The sequence below is a fragment of the Amyelois transitella genome, chromosome 17 (genome assembly GCF_032362555.1).
Source record: "Amyelois transitella isolate CPQ chromosome 17, ilAmyTran1.1, whole genome shotgun sequence".
In the NCBI taxonomy this organism is placed as follows: Eukaryota; Metazoa; Arthropoda; class Insecta; order Lepidoptera; family Pyralidae; genus Amyelois; species Amyelois transitella.
Window position 1 is genome coordinate 597,483 of NC_083520.1, and position 20,918 is coordinate 618,400.

Genomic DNA, 20,918 nt, shown 5'->3' on the forward strand with positions numbered 1-20,918 from the left:
CAATTATATACATTGATATAACTTAGGTACCTATCACTTAAGATAAGTTACACTTTAATGATCGACGAGATTAAATAAAATCAATTTTTAATTAGAATTAGAACCATACTATAATATTATATTTTTATTGAAAATAATACGAGTATTTGTTAGAATTAAAAACAAAACTTCCGTCTTCAATTAAAAATTTATACGTCTACTTTTTTAAGAGCCAACTTTATAATTAGTTGTAAAATTTTGCCGCCCGAGGCGGGCCCCCCTCCCGCCCTCACTACGCTATGCCACTGACAAAAGAAAAAATCTCAAAACAAATTTTGTTGAATTTTATGTAGAATGTAGGATGTAGGATAAGTTAGGTATTTACTTATAGTTCGTTCGTATATCATTGCAATAGTATTTTTAGTCAGTGTTTTTTTAAATTACAAAACCAAAGAAAATTTAATAAATCTGTAATAGGAATAGGAGACAATTACAAATAAGCAGGTACGTAATCTATGCGGTTATTACTTTTTGAATATATTTGAATATCTTTATGTGATATTTGCTCATTTTCTGTTTATAATATACTAGCATGATACATAGATTTTAGGCCGTCGGTTGTCTAATCGGAAAGGTGCCGGGTTAAATTACATGATGCGCAGAAAGGTACAGGTTCAAATCCCACCTCTACCATGTACCAATCACTACGGTGAGGGAAAAAATCGTGAGGAAACCTGCACATTCAGGTAACTGGGTGTGTAACCATGATTGATCCCATAACATTACCAGTTTACCTGCACAGGTCCCAGAGGTCAGATTGAAGTCGTTTTGTGTACTAAAACCTGACTCAGTCCAGGATCTATGGACAAAGGCTTACTCCCAGGTTATCTGCAGAATGATGAGGATGCATACCGATGATTAGCTCTTATAAAACACAAACAAAGATGCAAACTTTACCTCTTTAGAATATTAATTAAAAAAAAGAATAGTGGAATGGAGAGGTACTGGGTGGTGCCCGGCACCAATAGAAAACAGAATAGGACCACTCCATCTCTTTCCCATTGATGTTGTAAAAGGCAACTAAGGCAACGGCAAAGGGCAACTAACTCGCCTATCCCTTAGTTGCCTTATCAGTGTTCAAATCTCAATTCTGTCATTAAGCCAAACAGATGAATGTGGCCTAGTCTTTTCAAGACTGTTGGCTTTGTCTACCCCGCAAGGGATATAACCGTGATTATATGTATGTATGTATCAATATCTGTCATGTAGTTTTAAAGATCGAAGCATACATACAGAGGAACAGATATAGTGATATTTATCTGTCAATTCTAGAACTTATGAAATTATAATCACTCTTTTGCATTTCACAGAATGGCTGATAAAAAAATTAATGAAACTCTTGTGTTTGGAATACAAACTCTAATTGTTACCTGTGTTCTGTTTGGTAAGTTATTGTTTAAATTCTTCAATATAATTTAGTAACAGTGTCCAAAAACAAATTATGGTTCTCAGTTTTACCTGTATGTATGTATGTATGTCCGTGCTTATATCGTGTTTAGTTGAACAGATTTTGATGCAGTTTTGAGGAAAGTGCTTGTTACACATAAGACAAAGTAAATGCCACAACTGATAAGAAGTATCCTATAATAATGAATAAAAATTTAGAATTTGAACTGAATTTGAAAAAAATTCAACCGATAGTTCTCTTATTGCAAAAGTTTGAAATGAAGTTAAACTTTAAAATTGTAAGTAAAATACATATGGTAACGTCTATGTCCCTTGCAGGTTAGACAGAGCCAACGGTCTTGAAAAGACCGAATGGCCACGTTCAGCTATTTAGCTTAGTGATAGAATTGAGATTCAAATAGTGACAGGTTGCTAACCCATGGCCTAAAAGAGAATCCCAAGTTTGTAAGCCTATCCTTTAGTCGCCTTTTACGACATCCATGGGAAAGAGATGGAGTGGTCCTATTCTTTTTCGTATTAGTGCCAGGAACCACACGGCACTAAATATATGAAAAAAATAATTTACCCAGATTTCTATGAGATCCAGCTATTTTTGAAATTTCAACAAATTCGTTACAGTTGTTTTTGAAAATGCGAAATAGGTATATACAAATATTTATTTCATTTAATGTACAGGAATAGAATTATTTATTCCCAATTTTAATATTTAATACATAATATTGATCCCAATTTTTGAAATTCGCTAACAAAGAGTTTATTCGTCTCATAAAGCAAGCGGGAAATAAGTAGGTAGACCCTAAGCCCTAAAATTTGACACTTCCAAGGCAAGGTGCGCAGAATCAATTTTACATAGAAAAAAAAACTTCTGCGCAGCGTCCATAGAGTAGAATTTTGTTCAAATCTCGTGCCGAGCAGTACGTGACTCCAGTAAGGTTATAAAACACAACAAGGGCTCTTTGCGAAAACTGCCTACTGAGATTAGTTCGTGTTACATTTTGTTTATATACACGATAAGTTACGGGTTTTAGGCCGCCCACAAACTATTTTTATCCATACGTAAAAAATATTATAAAAATTCCTTGCTCACGACTTCAACTGCTTTCTTTTTTCGCAATTTCCTCAGAATCAATTCTATCTCTGTAGGTGCGAAATTTCATCAAAATCGGTTCAGTGGTTTAAGCGTACGTGAACAGTCAGACAGAGTTACTTAGTCTTTTTTTTATTATCAGTAGAAATAAATTTTCATCCTTATTTTTCTAATAGAGTACCTAAATGGGTATCACTTGGACAGGCATGTCTTCGTTCTCATCGTCACTTCCCGTCAGGTGAGATGGAAGACAAATGCCTAATCCAATATTGAATAATAAAAAAAAGACGTGTGGTTCCCGGCACCAATATAAAAAAGAATGGGACCACTCCGTCTGCCCTCTGTATGTAAATTTTTATGAAAATCGGTTCATTTGATGTAACGTGAAAGACGGACAAACAAACACACTTTCACATTTATAGTGTTAGGATTATTATTAAATTAAGTAAGATATCCCATAACTCAAGACTCAAAATATGATCTGTGTGTGTTGACAGTCATTCGTATCTATGGTATGTGATCTCCCTTATTCGCGTTCTACGAAATAATTAATTTATAGTATTTCACTGTGCCAGTTGGAGGCGCAGACTGTTAAAATATCGTCGGTTAAGCATTGTATTTAGTGATGCGAAAATATTAATCGATAAACTGATGCATCGATAGTCATAGTGCCCGGCACGAATGTTGGATAAAATTCTACTCTATGGACACAGCGCAGAAGATATTTTTGAATGAAAAATTTCAACCGAACATCCCGGAAGCGTCAAATTAGGGTCTACTTATTCGGTATCGTATAAACTTTAAGTTATAACGAATTCTTCAGCGAATTTCGATTAATTATTTCGGCTGCGTTTTTATACATACCTCTTCTTTATTGAGTTGTCCCCGACACTTATTATAGCTCTTTCTGACACCCGCCCCCGAGCTGAAATGTCAATTGTTGTACTGCAATTACAGCGAGATACAAGAGTTATTCTGTTTTTGGATTTTAAGTTTAACGTACTTGTAATAAGGTCGTGATTTTATTGAGTTTTTATTCAGTTTGGTTTGGCGGTATGTTGCGCTATTCTGTGCTGTCGAGCACTGCTGAGGCGACTTATAAAGGTAGTACTAGACTTAACACACGAAAGATGTACCAAACCAATGACTTACATTGCTGCGGTAGAATTCGCATTATGGAATGCGTATACGCTTTATCAACGCTGTACCAATGCTTTTTAACCGCCTTCAGAAAAGGTAGTTCTCAGTTTGAACTGTATTTATGTTTGTCCGCTATTATCTCGCGTTTCGCTGAACCGATTTTGCTGCGGTTTTCAGGAAAGTGTTTGTTACATTAAAATGGTTTTTTAAATTTAACTGACTTCAAAAACCGCCTGCTACCCCCGTAGGCGGTTCTCTTACAAATGTTATAAACTGAATTAAACTATCGAGTATCGACATTGGCCTTTTTCACATCACTAACTCGCTCCCTTACCATACCATTCGTGTTTCAATAGTGGAGCATATCAGACGTTAAAATGTTTTGCAAACAGATACGAGTATCATTGCTTCAGTGGTTGGTATGGGGTGTTCCGATATTGATAATTTATGTGTTGATTGCAGTGTGCAAGGGAGTCACTTTTGACAACACGCAGAAATGGGTGGTTAATATTGGTAAGTTTATTTTTGTTGAAACATACATAAGTATGCCATTCAGTCTTTTCAAGACTGTTGGCTCTGTCTACCCCGCAAGGGATATAGACGTGACCATATGTATGTATGTATGTACATAGGTATGCCATGTCTTTACCCCTAAAAGGGTAGACAGAGCATTAGCTTAATTCGATGTTAAGTTATCATAAAATATGATCATTAATCACCGACCAGTGGAATTGATATTCAAGTATTAAATGTTTATTTAAATTCCGTATAAACTAATTACCTATAATAATAATGTTCTCCCGTCCACATTTCCATTCTAAGTTTGGATATTTGTGAAGTTATTGAAGAAAATGCTGAAGTGCAGTTTGTTACCGCTTCTTCTGCACTGACGCTTTAGAAGCGGCAGTAAAGAAGTTTTGTATGGCGCGAAGATGTTAAGCGGTTAGCCAATCAGAGCGCGCGATTTGAAACGGCAGACCGAACTGTCCGCTATTTTGAACGAGATTTACAGAACAATTTATTTTTGATTTTTTAAGTGTAATGTTCTGGTAATAAAGTCGTTATTTGATTGTCGGTTTGATTCGGCGGTAGTTCGTCGTCGAATCGTTTTTAAATATTTATTTTAAAAAGAAAAACATTTTATTTTCAGTCCGATATATTTTCTACGTGCTCTTTATACGGGGGTCTTACGAAGCAACCTCACTTGCGTACAAAATGATCAAATTAAGACAGAACACTAACATACAAATTCTGTTTCAAGTGTACAAGACATATTTGTACATTTTTGCGGGCGTCATCGCATTTTTAATGTATAACAACGAGAGCTTGTTCGGGGATGAATTTCTGTTTCTTTTCATTGCTTGGCTAGTGGCTAAACAATTGGAAATGGTAAGTGTTTATTATAATTATTAGGTTCTTTTTGGGCACCTCGAAAAAAAACTCGAATTTCACATAAAATTATTAAAATTATTTCAATATTCTTTTAAAATTGCGATGCCCAACTGGGTTCATATTGTACCTATTTATAAGCAGTAACTGTAATTCAACGGATGTACTTTATGATACACAATAAAGATTTTGAATTTGAAAAGTTACTTAATTTAAAATTGTCGAATTTACATTCATTTAGTTAGTGACAAGTCGCTAGCCCTTAATTTAAAATTGTCGAATTTACATTCATTTAGTTAGTGACAAGTCGCTAGCCCTTAATTTAAAATTGTCGAATTTACATTCATTAAGTTAGTGACAAGTCGCTAGCCCTTAATTTAAAATTGTCGAATTTACATTCATTTAGTTAGTGACAAGTCGCTAGCCCTTAATTTAAAATTGTCGAATTTACATTCATTTAGTTAGTGACAAGTCGCTAGCCCTTAATTTAAAATTGTCGAATTTACATTCATTTAGTTAGTGACAAGTCGCTAGCCCTTAATTTAAAATTGTCGAATTTACATTCATTTAGTTAGTGTCAAGTCGCTAGCCCTTAATTTAAAATTGTCGAATTTACATTCATTTAGTTAGTGACAAGTCGCTAGCCCATCCTATCGAAATGTTTACAACTGCATGCCAACGCGCCAGGGTGATAACGCATTTATAATCATGGATAATAAGAAGTGTGACGACGCGTACAATTCTGCCGGAAATCTGAAAAAAATATAAAATTGTATGCTCAGCCTCCTTTTCCTCTTTCTCTTATTAAAAAAACACTTTTAACCGCAGCTGCCCGCGCGAATTTAGCGCTATTTACAAATGCGGCCATTTTAGCGCCACTTACAAAATAATATTTTTTTTGCAAATGCCCACGGGAGCTATTATTTTTGCCGCGATGAAAGGAACCCTATGTTCTTTTTCACAATCTTTATTATATATAAGCGTAATTTCAATAGGATAAATTCGGCATAAAGACGCGTGCGTGAAGAAGTAATAAACCAACGAACTTACTTTTGCATCTATAATGTTAGTTGGGATATTTTTGTCCATTTTAAATTTTACACATACAATAGTAGAGATCTGTTACATGTCTTTATAGTATGACTATGTTTTATCCTGGAGAGGATGTACAATAGTTAATTATCACTCACAAAAATATCTTTCAGATACACATGTTTGATGCATTAAAAAAAACAAATAAGAAGGAATATTAAAAATTGTCATTTAAAAAAATCATTTATCGTTAAATAGCATTTTTCTAATAAAAATATGTAGTTTTAATTAATGTCTTCTTAAAGTTAAAAAAATTTAGATCCTTAAAGCACTCTGGCAATTTTTTATATTACCTATAACAGTAGATAATATAAATCTTCTATATATATAAAAATGAATTGTTAGTCTCGCTAAAACTCGAGAACGGCTGAACGGATTTATCTTATCTTGATCTTGAATTATTCGTGGAGGTCTAGGGAAGGTTTAAAAGGTGAGAAAATATCGAATAATTGCCGGGAAAATCCTCAAAACAGCATTTTTCTATTTCCCATACAAACGTTTTCTAATACGTACAGTCAATTTGAGCTTTATTGCTAATATATAAAGTTCACTGTTGTGTAAGCAATGTAGGTCTAATAGATAGGAACAAAAAAAACTGTCATATTACAAATCTTTTTGACAGAACGAAGTCTGTCGGGTCCGCTAGTTATTATATAAAATTATTCCCTTGCAGGGTTACACTCCATCCTCAATCCGTTACGGCATCGGCATGGCTTGCAGTTTCTTCGAGGGTTATTTGGCGCACGTGATCCCCAGCGACGGCGCACAGTTCGTGGGCTTCGAGGAGAACATCCGGATCTACGAGGCTCGGGCTGGGATTGTGTTCCCGGTTAAGGTAGGTTTAAACAGACAAAAAACCAAAAGGAAACGTGTCATCATAAGAGAAATAAAAAAAAAAAAACAGAAAAAAAATGACTGGTGGAATTTCAACTTAACTCCAACTCTTAAATTTAAAAAGAAAAAGAATTATGTATATGAATAAAACATTTGTTTTTTTTCACTTCTAAATTGACACCGGATTATTAGTCTGTTTGCTATTACTAAAGGTTGACTGTATGAGTATTATTATTAGCATTAAGTCCACATGTTACACGTTACACCTTTGACGCTCAATAAAGATTTAAAAAAAATATTCAAAGCTTGGCTGCTTCGCGATAAGTCCGCCTCTGCTCGACATTTTCCTAATCCTATGAACATACATATAATCACGTCTATATCCCTTGCGGGGAAGACAGCCAACAGTCTTCAAAATACTGATAGGCCACGATCAGCTGTATGACTTACCGATAGAATTGAGATTCATATAAAGTGATACTTTGCAAACCCATCGCCTAAGAGAAGAATCCTAAGTTTATAAGCATATCCCTTAGTCGCCTTTTACGACATCCATGGGAAAGAGATGGAGTGATCCTATTCTTTTTTTCTATTGGTGCCGAGAACCACACGGAACAATGTATTTTCACGGCTTTATGTATATTTTAACTACATATGTTATTTTTATGGACAATAAAGATAAATAATTTGTATTGTAGTATTGTATTGTAAAAATCAATAAATACATTATGTATTGGTATTTTGTAGGTTTTGTTCATCATCATCACCAAGTCCATGTACTGCCCCCCGGATCTGATGATGTTCAACAAGCCCAACACCGAGGAGGTGTTGCCATATTTGGAAGCATGCGAGTCGCTGGAGGACGTGACGAAATCGGTGGCTGGCGTCAAGAACCGCATCTACCGCAACTCGGCGTACAAGATCCACCGCGCCGGCGCGGGCGCAGCGCCCGTGTACCTGGCGGCCGAGTGCGCCACGCCGCTGCACACGCTGCACAGGGTGCTCCAGCGCAGGGCTCTGTACCACGGTGGGTGAGCCGTCTCACGGTTATTTTATTGTATTGTATTGTATTGTGATAGTTTTAATTCAATTGAATTAAAAAAATCGTATTGAATTACATTATATGTACATACATACATATAATCACGTCTATATCGTTGCCGTATGCCGTGTGGTTTCCGGCAATGCCGTGTGGTTTCCGGCACCATTCGAAAAAAAAGAATAGGACCACTCCCATCTCTTTCCCATGGATGTCGTAAAAGGCGACTAAGGGATAGGCTTACAAACTTGGGATTCTTTTTTAGGCGATGGGTTAGCAACCTGTCACTATTTGAATCTCAATTCTATCATTAAGCCCAATAGCTGAACGTGGCCTTCAGTCTTTGCAAGACTGTTGGCTCTGTTTACCCCGCAAGGGATATAGACGTGATCATATGTATGTATATGTACGTCTATATCCCTTGCGGGGTAGACAGAGCCAACAGTCTTAAAACCGCCCCGGTTTCGCACAGGTGCAAAATTATAAATGTGATTAGGTATACATAAAAACCATCCTCTTGAATCACTCTGCCTGTTACAAAAAAACCGCATCAAAATCCGTTGCGTAATTTTAAAGATTTAAGCGTACAGACAAACAGACTAAAATAGCGACTTTGTTTTATACTATGTAGTGATGATAATTTTAATTCAATTGAATTAAAAAATCGTATTGAATTATATGTACATACATACATACATATAATCACGTCTATATCCCCTGCGGGGCAGACAGAGCCAACAGTCTTGAAAAGACTGAATGGCCACGTTCAGCTGTTTGGCTTAATGATAGAATTGAGATTCAAATAGTGACAGGTTGCTAGCCCATCGCCCTAAAAGAGAATCCCAAGTTTGTAAGCCTATCCCTTAGTCGCCTTTTACGACATCCATATCCATGCAAATTGTCAATTTAATTAATTATGATTTTTTTTTATTTTTTTTTTACAAATTACACAGATTGAGTTAGCCTCGAAGTAAGTTCAAAACTTGTTTTACGAGATACTTACCCAACGACACTATTTTATATTATTTTCAGACATCCCTATCGTCTATATAGACGTGATTATTTGTATGTATGTTTGCAAATTACATACATTACATTGTATTGTAATCAAAATATTGATATTTCTAGAACTGAAAAACAAAGACATAGACGAGGTGGTGACGGACTTCTGCTATATGCTGCGCAGCATCATCTCCAAGAGCGATGAGTGTCGCGGGAAATGCGAACTCGTATACTTTGACAGTAAGTACTCAAGTATCCCTTCGTTTCTCGCTCACTCTTCGTCTTTCTCTCCCTCACTTTCACGCTCTCTCTTTATCATTCTCTCCCTCTCGCTCTCGCTCACTCTTCATCTATGTCACTCTCTGTCTTTCTCCCCCTCTCTCTTTTTATCTCTCTTTCTCCCCTCTCTTTTTCTCTCTCTTTCTCCCCTCTCTTTTTATCTCTCTTTCTCCCCTCCCTTTTTCTCTCTCTTTCTCCCCCTCTCTTTTTCACTCCCTCTATCCTTCTCCTTCTTTCCAGTTACATTCTGAAACCTCTGGAGAGGAACCCGGGGTATGCCCTTGACCATGGATGCTGGTTTTCACACGAAGCTTCTCCTGTCTGACCTCCGCAACCTTCCCAGGGAAACCTTACTCGTATTGGATCATGGTTCAAAAGTTCGCAGGGGAGACCTAAAACTAACAATTCATCATAACTACATAATCCACATTTCTAATTCCAAATTTCGATTATTGTAAAGTTGACGTCATTGAAGTAAATGCTGCTGTGCAGTTTGTGACCGTTCCTCTGAACTGACGCTTTGGAAGCGGCTGTTAACTCAGCTTTAAGTATTTTATGCGACGTCAACCAATGTTGTGAAACCAAAAGACATAAATGAAATGTGATGTTTGAAATGTCCCATAATAAATTATAAATATGTTGAATCTGAATATTTATGAATACAATTTTATATAATCCTACTACTATTATCCTACTACTATTATAAAGGCGAAAGTTTGTATGGATGTATGGATGTTTGTTACTCTTTCACGCAAAAACTACTGAACCGATTACCATGAAATTTGGTATGTAGGTAGCTGAAGACCCAGAATAACACATAGGCTACTTTTTATCCCAGAGTTCCCGCGGGATTGATAGGGTTTCCATGCGGACGAAGTCGCGGGCGGCCTCTAGTAAATAATAAAAATGTTGAATCTGAATAATTATCAATACAATTTTCAGATACAAACCCACAGTTGAATTTAGCTGATGTTTTGCTGGACAAAATACGTGAGCTCGAGCCTAACTTCGAAAACGTGCAGTCAAAAACGTAACAGATTAAAAATATATTTGTAATAGCTATGACGTTAAATTTGTGATTTAAATTTAAAGAATGTTCGAAAATGTTTTATTTTTTTTTTTAAACCACTCGCATATGCATGCTACTAGTTGTTCAAACTTCATTCTGATTGTTTTTTTTTTTAAGAAATGGACAAAGTAGAGAAAACGTCATTCAGATAATTTTTATAATCTTTTTGTTTTTTTTTAGACCATCATTAATTAATTTCAGAGTACAACTAATTACGGTATAACTAAAGTCGGCGACAAAAAAGTTTTTAGAGAGGTTTTTCTGTTATTTGTGGACTTACAAAAAGTTTAACTGAATTACAATGGACGAAATATATATTATTTTTGTTTGTTTTATATAATTTTTTTTAATAAAAAAATATTATTATTATTGTAAGAGTAAATGAAAATTTTACTTGCAAGTTACTATTAAGAACACGTGCATTTAATAATTTTTCAATAGTTTTAATTGTAGGATTTAATTTGTTTTATTAAGTTTCAACGCAAAACTTACAAATTCATTTGCATTTGTCATAAATCGATTAAATCGATGGATACTAAAAACTGCACAGATTAACCTTATTTAGATTTTCCATCACTCGTTTTGATATAGATTTAGTTTTTATTCAGAGAAAATTTTTCGTTAAATCAAACATTGTTTAATTTTGCGTATTTTTTAAAAGTTATAGTTAATTTTTTATAATAAGTTAATTATTAAGTTATCACTTACAATATTACTTATTTTGACAATAATTTTATCGTTTATCCTAGTTAATCCTGACATTGCATATAAATATCTTTTGATGGCATTCTTAAAAATAAGTTTTCGTAACCAGAGCATTTTTGCCCAATGATAGCATTTTTATTTGTCAAGTGACTTCTTATGATGTTTAGTTATATAACTTTTTATTTTAAAGCCTATTAAAAATTTTTAGAAATTTAATTTACGCCATAACTTAACCAAATACGTGTGCGAATGAAAGTTTGGAAAAACTACTATTTTTATATTATTTTATTGGTTGACATAAATGTTTTACAAATAATTGATATTGTAATGTAAGTTAAATGATTATCATAATTTTGTAACGTACGTTTTCATTACAATCTATTGGTCTTATTAGTGAAAGGTACAAACTTCATAATGTACCTATAAACCTACAAATGTTTTCGATAGTGAGATGTTAAGCTGAGTACACACCAGGCCAACGATGGCTAAAGAATGTGCCAATGAACGTTAGTAAATTAATAATAATATATAGGGTGACTTTTAATTCAACTGCGTAAATTTAACTGTTAAGTGTACTCATCTAAAGGATATTTAATAACGTTAAAAGAAAAATATCGGTTCATATTTCAGAAAGTACGAAAAAAATAAAAGTATCAAAATCCACGATCCTAAATACGTCATATCACCCCGGCCGGCGGAAAAGCGACGCGTAAGATTCAGAGGTCAACGAAACAATTCATTCAGCTGAGCGATCTCGACAACTCTGTACTTTACTTGATCTTGATACTAGAAAATTAATTTAGTTTTAATTTCTTTTTGTAATATTGGTCTTTAATAAAGCGTGTGACGTAGATTTTGAGGGTTTTTTAAATGTGAAAATGATGACGTTTAATTTAAATAAAAATAGGCTTAAACAGCTCAGAAGCATGGGTATAGTCTATGTTTAAAAGGATGCAGTTGTTTTAAATGTCACCCTATATATATTTACGAGACAAATCACACAGATTGAGTTAGCCTCAAAGTTAGTTTGAAACTTGTGTAATGGGATACTACAATCAGAAAATGTTATTTTACCGTCATGATCTGACGAGTGAAGGAACCCGGGCCCTTTTGGTTCAGAGCCGAGATTCCGACAACTGTGCCAAACAGGCCGTCACATGTGTTGATATCATACTAATATTGTTCCGATTTCTTTGGTCCGGTGTGTGTTATCATCGTTATGCGATAATTGTAAGCCTTGTTTTTTGAAATAATTAAGTGGAAACACTTTTGTGGTGATATCACTTTGAAAACCTATTTTTGTGATTTTTTTTTTGCGCGAATCAGATTTAATTTAGGGCGCTGTAAAGCAACTATTACTCTCTGTGTGACATTGTTAAGTGCTTTTAGGTTATTCTTACACAAATTTTAAGTCAAATTAGATTATTTTGTTCTCAAGCATAGCTTGATCTTAAGACTGTAAGTCATAAGTTATCTCAAAGATAATAAAATTGATTATTTTCTTAACAAAAGCTTGTTTTTATTTGTCCATCTCTCTTTCATCCTGGCTTTCAACCCACTTACATCCTTAGTGCCGTGCTGTAAAGGAGCCTGAGGTGACTTGACCCAGTCCTCTATTGGATAAGACAAGTTTTTACAGAAAACGACTGCTAAAAACTACATATTCGAACATTGTAAAAGAGGGTAAAAGCTGCCTTTCCTTACTCGCCTTTTACGATATTCATGGAAAACAGTAATTTTCTTACATACATACATACATATGTTCACGTCTATGTCCCTTGCGGGGTAGACAGAGCCAACAGTATTGAAAAGACTGAATGGCCACGTTCAGCTATTTGGCTTAATGATAGAATTGAAATTCAAATAGTGAAAGGTTGCCAGCCCGTCGCCCAAAAAAGAATCCCAAGCTTGTAAGCCTATCCCTCAGTCGCCTTTTACGACATCCATGGGAAAGAGATAGAGTGGTCCTATTCTTTTTTGTATTGGTGCCGGGAACCACACGGCACAGTAATTTTCTTATATGCGGGAATTAAACGGTCTTTACTGCTGCAAGAAGGCATCTGACTGAAATAGTCATTTTCTGTGGTCATCTTCAACCCTGATTGTGCCTTTCTTTTTGGGCTTGAATTATATTTTGCCGTTATTCAAGACAAAATAACTTATTATTGCGATTATTTGTGTAGGTAAGTAAAAATTTAAGGCGAACGTTTTCCTGTTTTACTGTGAATATTGCATTTGCTACACGTAACAAAAAAAAGAGTTTTATTGCAAATGTCAAAGCTGAATGTCAAAGTCTGAATTCAATCAAAGTCAGAAACACGTGTGGTTGTGTAGAAATGTCAAATAGGTAAGCAATGTGCAATTGTTGTTTTTGTTTCGATATTTACTAAATAATTACTGAAGTGCAAATAATTATTACAATGGGTAAACGTAAATACGAAGAGAATACACGTGAAAATGAAAATAAACCAGAAGAAAATGAATCTGAAACCCATTTATTAAAACCAGAGACGGATCGGCTTGACGATGCAATCTCTACTCAAAAAAAGAAGAAAATAGGTGGTTTTGATGTGAAACACTTCCGAAAAGAGTTGGCCGCTAAGCAGGGACAAACTATGGGTAAGCGCCAATAATTTATCATCTATTTATAACCATTGAAACATGCTATTTATGAGGCCACTTAGTTTGGTGGCCTAAGACTGGGTCAGGCGTTATTCAAAACAGATTAGTCTGGTGTCCGATCTTCTATGCTTCACAGTTTGTGGGATAGTTGTTGTTGTTTATTGGACAATATGATCTTTTAACGATCATGAGCTCGGATTATTTATTAATTAATTTATTTCATAAATTTCAGTTTTGACCCAGTTCCTGCAAGTCTGTCTGAACCCCGACAATGAGGTTGACTACTTACTGGAGTACCTGAAGATTGGTGGCAATTCCCATGAGATTCTGCGGCAGATTGGCGCGGAAAACAAGAAAAACCTTACCCTCGCTACTCCTGCCTTCCATCTGTTCCATCTCATCATCCTTAAAGTGCAGTCTTCCCTCCCCCACATGATTGCAGTCACCGAAGAAGCATGTCGGTATTTTCTGAACAATTTCATGTCTACTGTTGAAATTATGATCAGTGAAAACTCGGGCCCTCGGCATAGGAAAATAGTTCTCAAGTTACTTACTTCTATGGTGACTTTGAATTCAGATTTGGGCATTGAAGTTCTCAATCAAGCTCCGTTGACGCCAAAGCATTTACAATATATAACTGAGAAGCCGAATTATAAAGAGAAGGATAATGTCCGCACTGCATTTGTTCACTTTATGACTTCATTTCTCGTTGAGGGACATCTACCTTTAATTAAAGCGTTGCTAGAAAAGCAGGGTTTACTTGCTCTAGTCGTACCAGGGCTGGTCCATGATGAAGCTGAAGCAGTGTTAATTTTCCTTAATATCCTCAAAAAGAATGTTGTTGAAAATCCACTTATTTCCAAAAGCTTAAAATTGAAGACATTCAGTCAACATGTTCTTCACAATATGTTCAAAATATTTTCATGGAAAGGCCCCCCGGAGACGAGTCGTGAAGTACAGAACGAGTTTCGTCCAGAGATCACCAGTCTTTTATCGCAGATTATACTGACCGTATTTACTTCACACAAACTAGGTGTTTATTTTACCGACAATTCTCTAGGGACCACAGATGTCCATAAGAATCAGAATTTGTATAAGGCCTTGCTATCTCTGAAAAGGCCCTGGGAGAATGAAAAGGAATGTGAAGTGATCCTTCAGATTGTTGACAAATGTCCAGATCTACATAGAGCTATCATAAATGTGATAGAGCAAAGCTTTGAACCACAACATTCACCGATCTGGGAGCGAACTGTGGATTTTACATTGAAATTATTAGATATATTAAAACCTGAAAATTTTATCTCCAGACTTGTTAAATTGAGTGTTAGTCAAGTTTCTAATTTTGTGAGGTTCATTACTTTACCACTTCCTATATTGAAATTTGTAAATAGAGACTTGGGTAAAGATTGCACAGTGTCTTTATATTGCATTAAATTGTTAGTTAAAATGCTTCAAACTTTAAGACGATACATGCAGATATTGGGAATGCAAGATACACTGGCACAAATAACAGATTTGAAAAGTAAATTGGAATATTTCTTTCCTAAACATATGCCTGCGCCAGCCGCTGTTGTAGCGCTCATTAAAGAAGTAATGAAAGATAAAGAAGATGCAGACAATATACAGGGTTATAGGCTTCCGAAATTAGACAAAACTGAGTCTCTGACATGCCTTGTAGACTTATTGTTACTTTATAATGAAATACAGCCAGCCTTTTTTGAAACTCTAGAAGATAACATAAATATGAAAGAAATTCTGGACTTTTCTATGAGTCTGGCAAATGGAAATACTTCCCTATTAAAGTTCAAAATAGTTTCATTATGGTTGACACTTGATGATACTGGTATTTCAGTAAAAAATCCCATGTTCAAAGAGCTGTTTCTTATAATGTTAGAGGTTTATACAAACGAAGATGACAATACATGGATTGAAGCAAAAGATACACTATTCAACTTTTTCCAAAACACCACTATTTTCGAGGCCGACGAAGATGAAATTCATCTGGTCTTATATTTATTGCGTAATTCTAAAGTTAATCCGATATCTTTAGTAGCGGATATTATTGAATATGTTCTTATCAATATAGATCAGCTAACAAATGTAGTAAGAAATAATGTAATAGATTTTGAAAATAAACATAAAAGTAATGAAGGTTCTCTCGATAAACTTTTAGATGATTTGACTGAAGGTAGAAATACTGATGAGAATGTTTTTCTAGAAAGCAAAATGCCTTCTCCGTTTGTGGTCGGCTGTGTGCAATATGCTCAACAGAATAAGATTGCAAAGAAGAGCATGAAATCATTTATATCACTGTACATAGCCAATCTATTTCACAGTAATTATTCGCCTGAATTTTCGGAAGTGTTACTTGGAGATCTGAAACTTGATGCTAGAATTTATGTTAATAGTTGGCTGTCAAATCCAGTCGCATTATCTGATTCAATAATTGGAGGAGAAAATACGTTAAATATTATTTCTAGGTCTATTATAAACGGAGAAAATATTCCACTGAAGAATATTCTAACATTTATTGATGAAGTCATAGAAGAAGAAAGTGATTTGGCTGTTGATGGCACTTATTACAAAATCGTATCTAATAAAAACATAGATGGTTCAGAAATGTTAATGTGGGCAAAATATTTGATATTTTGTACAGTCAGATTGTCAGATATGGGTTTATTGGAAGAGGATCGACAGAAAAAAATAACTCTATATTTTCAAACTCTTATTAGTGTTGGGAAGAAGCGACACATGATGAACATGTGCAGAACTATTTTTTTGGCTTTATTCAAGAATCCGTATGTACTAAAAATTTATAAGCCTCTCGATTTGAAGGAAAGTAAAAGTGCTCTGTTGCCTACCAAATTTCTTTTGGATGTAATACAAGAACAGAAGGACATTATCAATTATTTAGATCAAAAATTCAAGATATTAAAAGCTTATCAACAAAAGAATTACTCTGAGATTTTAAAGACGTTAAGTAAAATTAATAAGAGAAGGAATATCAACAGTGAACACACAATGGAAGTAATGAATGCTGTAGGATTAACCAAAGATGACGATTTGCTAGTTCTCAATAAAATATTTAGTTGTGAAGCAAATTGTTGCGTCAAAGATGACAAAGAACCCAGCATAGTATTAGACGTACTCCAGGCATTGTTAGATAAATATTCAAAGTCCATAAATACAGATCTACCGCAACACGTTTTACGGAAAGCCATGAAATTGTATACGGAACTACTTATCAATAAAGATGTAACAGCGAATCTTACTAATTTAGAGCAAACATTCATAAAATATTTGGAGAATAAACCACACGAAGTGGCATTTGTACCAGAAGATATATTCAAAAAGTTTTTCTATGCCAATGCGATTCGGAAATCTACATCGAATTTAGCCTCCATTTTGTTAACATTCAATACGAAATTTTGCAAAGTTTTCAAGGAAGAAATGACTAGACCAGAAATTATAAGCCAGAGAGAACTGTGTTTACCCTTAGGTAATGCTGTGTTAAATCATAACCAGTTAATGATGAATAAAGAATTCCTACCCGCAATTTACAACGAGTACAAATCAAATATAAATAAACTTCTAGAAAAACCACATAAAGCTGGACAAGTTTACCTCACCAACTGGAAATTTATTAAGAAATTAATATTGGAATGTATGGATTTTCAAGATTGTCAAAAAGTTTTTGGAAAGGCTCAGAAATATGAAGTAGTTGAGACAAGACATTTAGATCTCATCCAGGCTGTTTACATGAAATTATGCCTTTCAGATGAAGGTCATAAGAAGGAATATTTTAGCAACTATTTGTTATCTGTGCTTCATATTATAACAACTGCTTTAAAAGAGAGCAGAGGAGATGAAGTGCTAGCTCCTATTATATCTAGCGTTAATGAAGTTATTCGTATCTCTAAATCTATCAAAGGTTTTGATATAGAACAGAAAGATGACTTCAAAAAAGTAACAGAGAGCGCTGTTTGGCAGAACTTCTGCAAAATGGTATTGAAGGATTCATTAAAAGTTAAAAAGGCTGATCAAAGCAACAATTGTGGTCATAAATTTCTGCATTTGCTTAGTACTTTGGTTAAAATTTTATATCCCTCCGATCATGAAGATATAGTGTTGCTATTTGACATGGTTACATCCCATTCAGAGTTTTTGAATGTGATGTTGAGCTACCACAGTTCGGAGATTAAGACTAGTTTGGTCGAGTTTCTGTACACTTTGACGTGTACGAATAAATCTGTCATGAAATTGACTCACGTACCAGTATATTTAAGTTCGTATCACGCGACGCGGAGTCCGTGTGACCGATTAATTTTAGCAATATTGCATTACTACGAGAGCAATGGTCAACCCGTGAACGAGTATAAGCCTTATGTCTTCGGAGATTCTGCGGCCAATTACTACGCAGTCAGGAAAAACAGATCAGCGACTCTATGGAGTCATCCAACTCCTAATAGAGTTCTTAGTTTATTTGACAGAGATGTAATAGAAAGGACTGTAAGAAATTTCCCTGTGAATCAAAAATTGGTATACCATTACGAACTTCCAAATGAAAATTTGACTCTGACAGATTCATTGATGAAAATTACAAAAGAGGGTATTCAGAAATCAGTGAAAGATAACGAGGGTGCAGTAAAAGCGTTGATTGCGAATTTGTTTTACTCTGAAACAAATAGCCTTATAACAGATGAAATTTCAAACATTTCACACGTTGATTTAGGGCCAGATATTTACGACCCTGCATTCGTATTCCCTCTTTTGAGTCATCTTCTAGCGCCTGGGTCAGTGGCGTCCTGTTTCAAACTCCTGCGCACTGGTTTGCTGTCTTTGCCGGTGGCGGCGCTGAGTTCGCTATGTCCCGTGATGAGGGCGGCTGCGTACCATGTCCTACATAGATTCTCTATGCTGCTGGAGACTGAAACGTGAGTACTTAATAGTTATTCATTCATTCACATCTTTATCCCTTGCGGGGTAGACAGAGCCAGCAGTCTTGAAAGACTGACAGGCCACGTTCAGCTGTTAGGCTTAATGGTAGAATTGAGATTCAAAAAGTGACAGGTCGCTAGCCCAACACCTAAAAGAAGAATCCCAAAGTTTATAAGCCTATTCCTTAGCGGCATTTTACGTCATCCATGGGAAGGAGATGGATCCTATTCTTTTTTATATTGTGCCGAGAACCACCTAACCCATATTGGATTGTCATTGAAATCAAGTTAATTTAGTATTGTGATATATATAATAATATATAAATATGTATAAATATTTCAAAAACCATTTGTGCCTGAATAAGTAAAACAAGGGCCAACTAGTTTGATTCGTATCAAATCGCGAACAAACCAGAAGGCCTTTTAAAGACTTAAAGACAAATGTGACACAACAGCCCAAAGTGTAAACAAATAAAATTAATAAAAAAAAAAAAAAAAACCCATATTGGATCATGGTAACACATCCATTCGCCTGAATGTGCAGCTTTCATAACGATGTTTTCCCTCATCGTTATATCATAGGTTAGCAATCAAACTAATGTACATACTTCTATATTGAGATAGATAAAATTATATTGCAAATGCTATTTCAAAGATGATATGCAACGATGCTATGATTTAATTTTTTTCAGGAGACACAAGAACGACAAGCTGTTCCTCACAGATTTCGTCACGACCCTCCGTCAGAGCCTATCGGCTAACGCTTCTCCCGACTTCAACAACCCACGTCTCCCAGCCATCGATGCCCTCTACCTAGCCCGAGCCCTCATGGTCTCCACTTCCCCAGCAGACCCTCTCTACAAACCAGTCAACAACTTCTTCATTGCTAAACAACTTGTGGATTTAACAACCGTCCCAGATTTCCTAAGCCTTTTCCATGATAGCGACGTCGAGGCTGCAGAGAGAAGGGCTTGGATCTTAGACGTCATCAGGGATGGAACTAAAACTATGACAGACGTAAATGTTATCTTCAAAACTATGTGTCTCAAAATGATTATGGATTTCTACTCCTCAGTACTGTGTGATAGAAGGACGAAAGAAAAGATTATAGGAGTTCTGTCCGCTTTGGTGTCTATTCCGAGAGCGTTCGAAATTTTAGTCGAAGGTTACGGATTGATGTCGTGGATCAAATCAGCCGTTTCTATTATCAGAAAAGACGACAAGATTTTGGTCGTGAAAATGATTGATTTTGTCAAAAACATGTTGCATAGTCTATGGATAAACGCGTTGACTAAAAACTTGTCTGTGGCTAAGAATGGGAAGGCAATATTCGAATTGAAAATTAGTAAAGACGTTGAATATGAATTGATGAGAGTTTTATATGATTTGCAGCAGTACACTAATAGTTTGTATGACGAGGAGTTAGTAGCGTATGTGGATGTTTGTTTAATGCTTTCTAAAAGAACAGTGAAGTTATTGAGTAAAGAGCAAATGTTGATTTTCGTCAGTCGCACCGCTTCGTCATTGGAAAGTGAGAGCGTTAAATTGTTAGCTAAAGCTGTAGTTGACAATGATTCGACTGTGTTATGTAGTAACAATTTGAATGGTTCACAAAGAGATTGTTTGCTTGGAGAGATGACAAGTTTCGTACGTAATTACTTGATGTAAAATAATGTGAAATATTAATAAAGAATCGTTTGTAATAAAATAGTGTTAATCAAATTTTGTTGTTTATTTTTTTATGAAATTATATTATTAGACTGAATTTTTTTAAGCTGTTATTCAAAATCAATGTACCTACTTAGGAATTATGTATTTGATTGCCGCCATTTTGTATTAGAAAAAATGTGTTCCTTTATTAGTCTGTGTAAGTGACTGACAGTAGGTGATGTAGGTTTAAAAATATAATAGCGGTGAGTTTATTTTTATCATCAAACGGTTCTGAAGTCTAGACTTGCGTGCAAATGTTATTAACTGTAAAAAGATTTAAATATACACGACAGAGCGGTAATAGACTATCGATCGTGTTATCTGTATCTAAATCTAGAATCTAGATTGTAAAACAGTTTTAGGTTATCTCGCGTAAGGCATGCAATCCTTGTAATTTTATCACGGGCTGATAAGAGCCGTTACAACTTCAGTTTCGCACGTGTCACTAATTAAGTAACTAAGCGGGGGTTCTTATTATCTTTTTTCTTTTTTTCTTGGGTTATAAAAGCTAAACGGAACAAAACCGATCAAGAACATAACGAAATAAGTTCTAATGCTTAGCTTCAA

General features: G+C 35.1%; 2 protein-coding genes across 4 annotated transcripts; both read left to right on the top strand.

The window, feature by feature from the left end:
• Nucleotides 1–275: 275 nt before the first annotated feature.
• On the top strand, nt 276–12,579 carry LOC106137198 (stimulator of interferon genes protein). Of its 3 annotated transcripts, XM_060948742.1 has the most exons (9): nt 276–483; nt 583–725; nt 1,350–1,423; nt 4,136–4,186; nt 4,824–5,062; nt 6,828–6,989; nt 7,736–8,015; nt 9,156–9,269; nt 10,251–12,579. In XM_060948742.1, the coding sequence occupies exons 2-9, from the start codon at nt 631–633 to the stop codon at nt 10,340–10,342; spliced, it is 1,107 nt and encodes a 368-aa protein (XP_060804725.1). In that variant the 5' UTR covers nt 276–483; nt 583–630; the 3' UTR covers nt 10,343–12,579. The 3 variants fall into 3 exon arrangements, with proteins under 3 accessions (XP_060804725.1, XP_013193446.1, XP_060804726.1); XM_013337992.2 differs by lacking the exon at nt 583–725 and having other exon boundaries at nt 278–483; nt 10,251–12,578; XM_060948743.1 differs by lacking the exon at nt 276–483 and having other exon boundaries at nt 611–733.
• An 839-nt stretch (nt 12,580–13,418) lies between these two features.
• LOC106137197 (nucleolar pre-ribosomal-associated protein 1) lies at nt 13,419–20,335 on the top strand. The gene is made up of 3 exons (XM_013337990.2): nt 13,419–13,701; nt 13,937–18,638; nt 19,334–20,335. The coding sequence occupies exons 1-3, from the start codon at nt 13,503–13,505 to the stop codon at nt 20,307–20,309; spliced, it is 5,877 nt and encodes a 1,958-aa protein (XP_013193444.1). The 5' UTR covers nt 13,419–13,502; the 3' UTR covers nt 20,310–20,335.
• Nucleotides 20,336–20,918: the final 583 nt, after the last annotated feature.

Coding starts and splice junctions, on each gene's coding strand:
- LOC106137198 (XM_060948742.1), top strand. CDS start 631: ATGATGCGCAGAAAGGTACAGGTTCAAATCCCACCTCTACCATGTACC. Junction 726..1,349: donor GAGGAAACCTGCACATTCAG/GTAACTGGGTGT, acceptor TGCATTTCACAG/AATGGCTGATAAAAAAATTA. Junction 6,990..7,735: donor GGATTGTGTTCCCGGTTAAG/GTAGGTTTAAAC, acceptor GGTATTTTGTAG/GTTTTGTTCATCATCATCAC.
- LOC106137197 (XM_013337990.2), top strand. CDS start 13,503: ATGGGTAAACGTAAATACGAAGAGAATACACGTGAAAATGAAAATAAA. Junction 13,702..13,936: donor TAAGCAGGGACAAACTATGG/GTAAGCGCCAAT, acceptor CATAAATTTCAG/TTTTGACCCAGTTCCTGCAA. Junction 18,639..19,333: donor ATGCTGCTGGAGACTGAAAC/GTGAGTACTTAA, acceptor AATTTTTTTCAG/GAGACACAAGAACGACAAGC.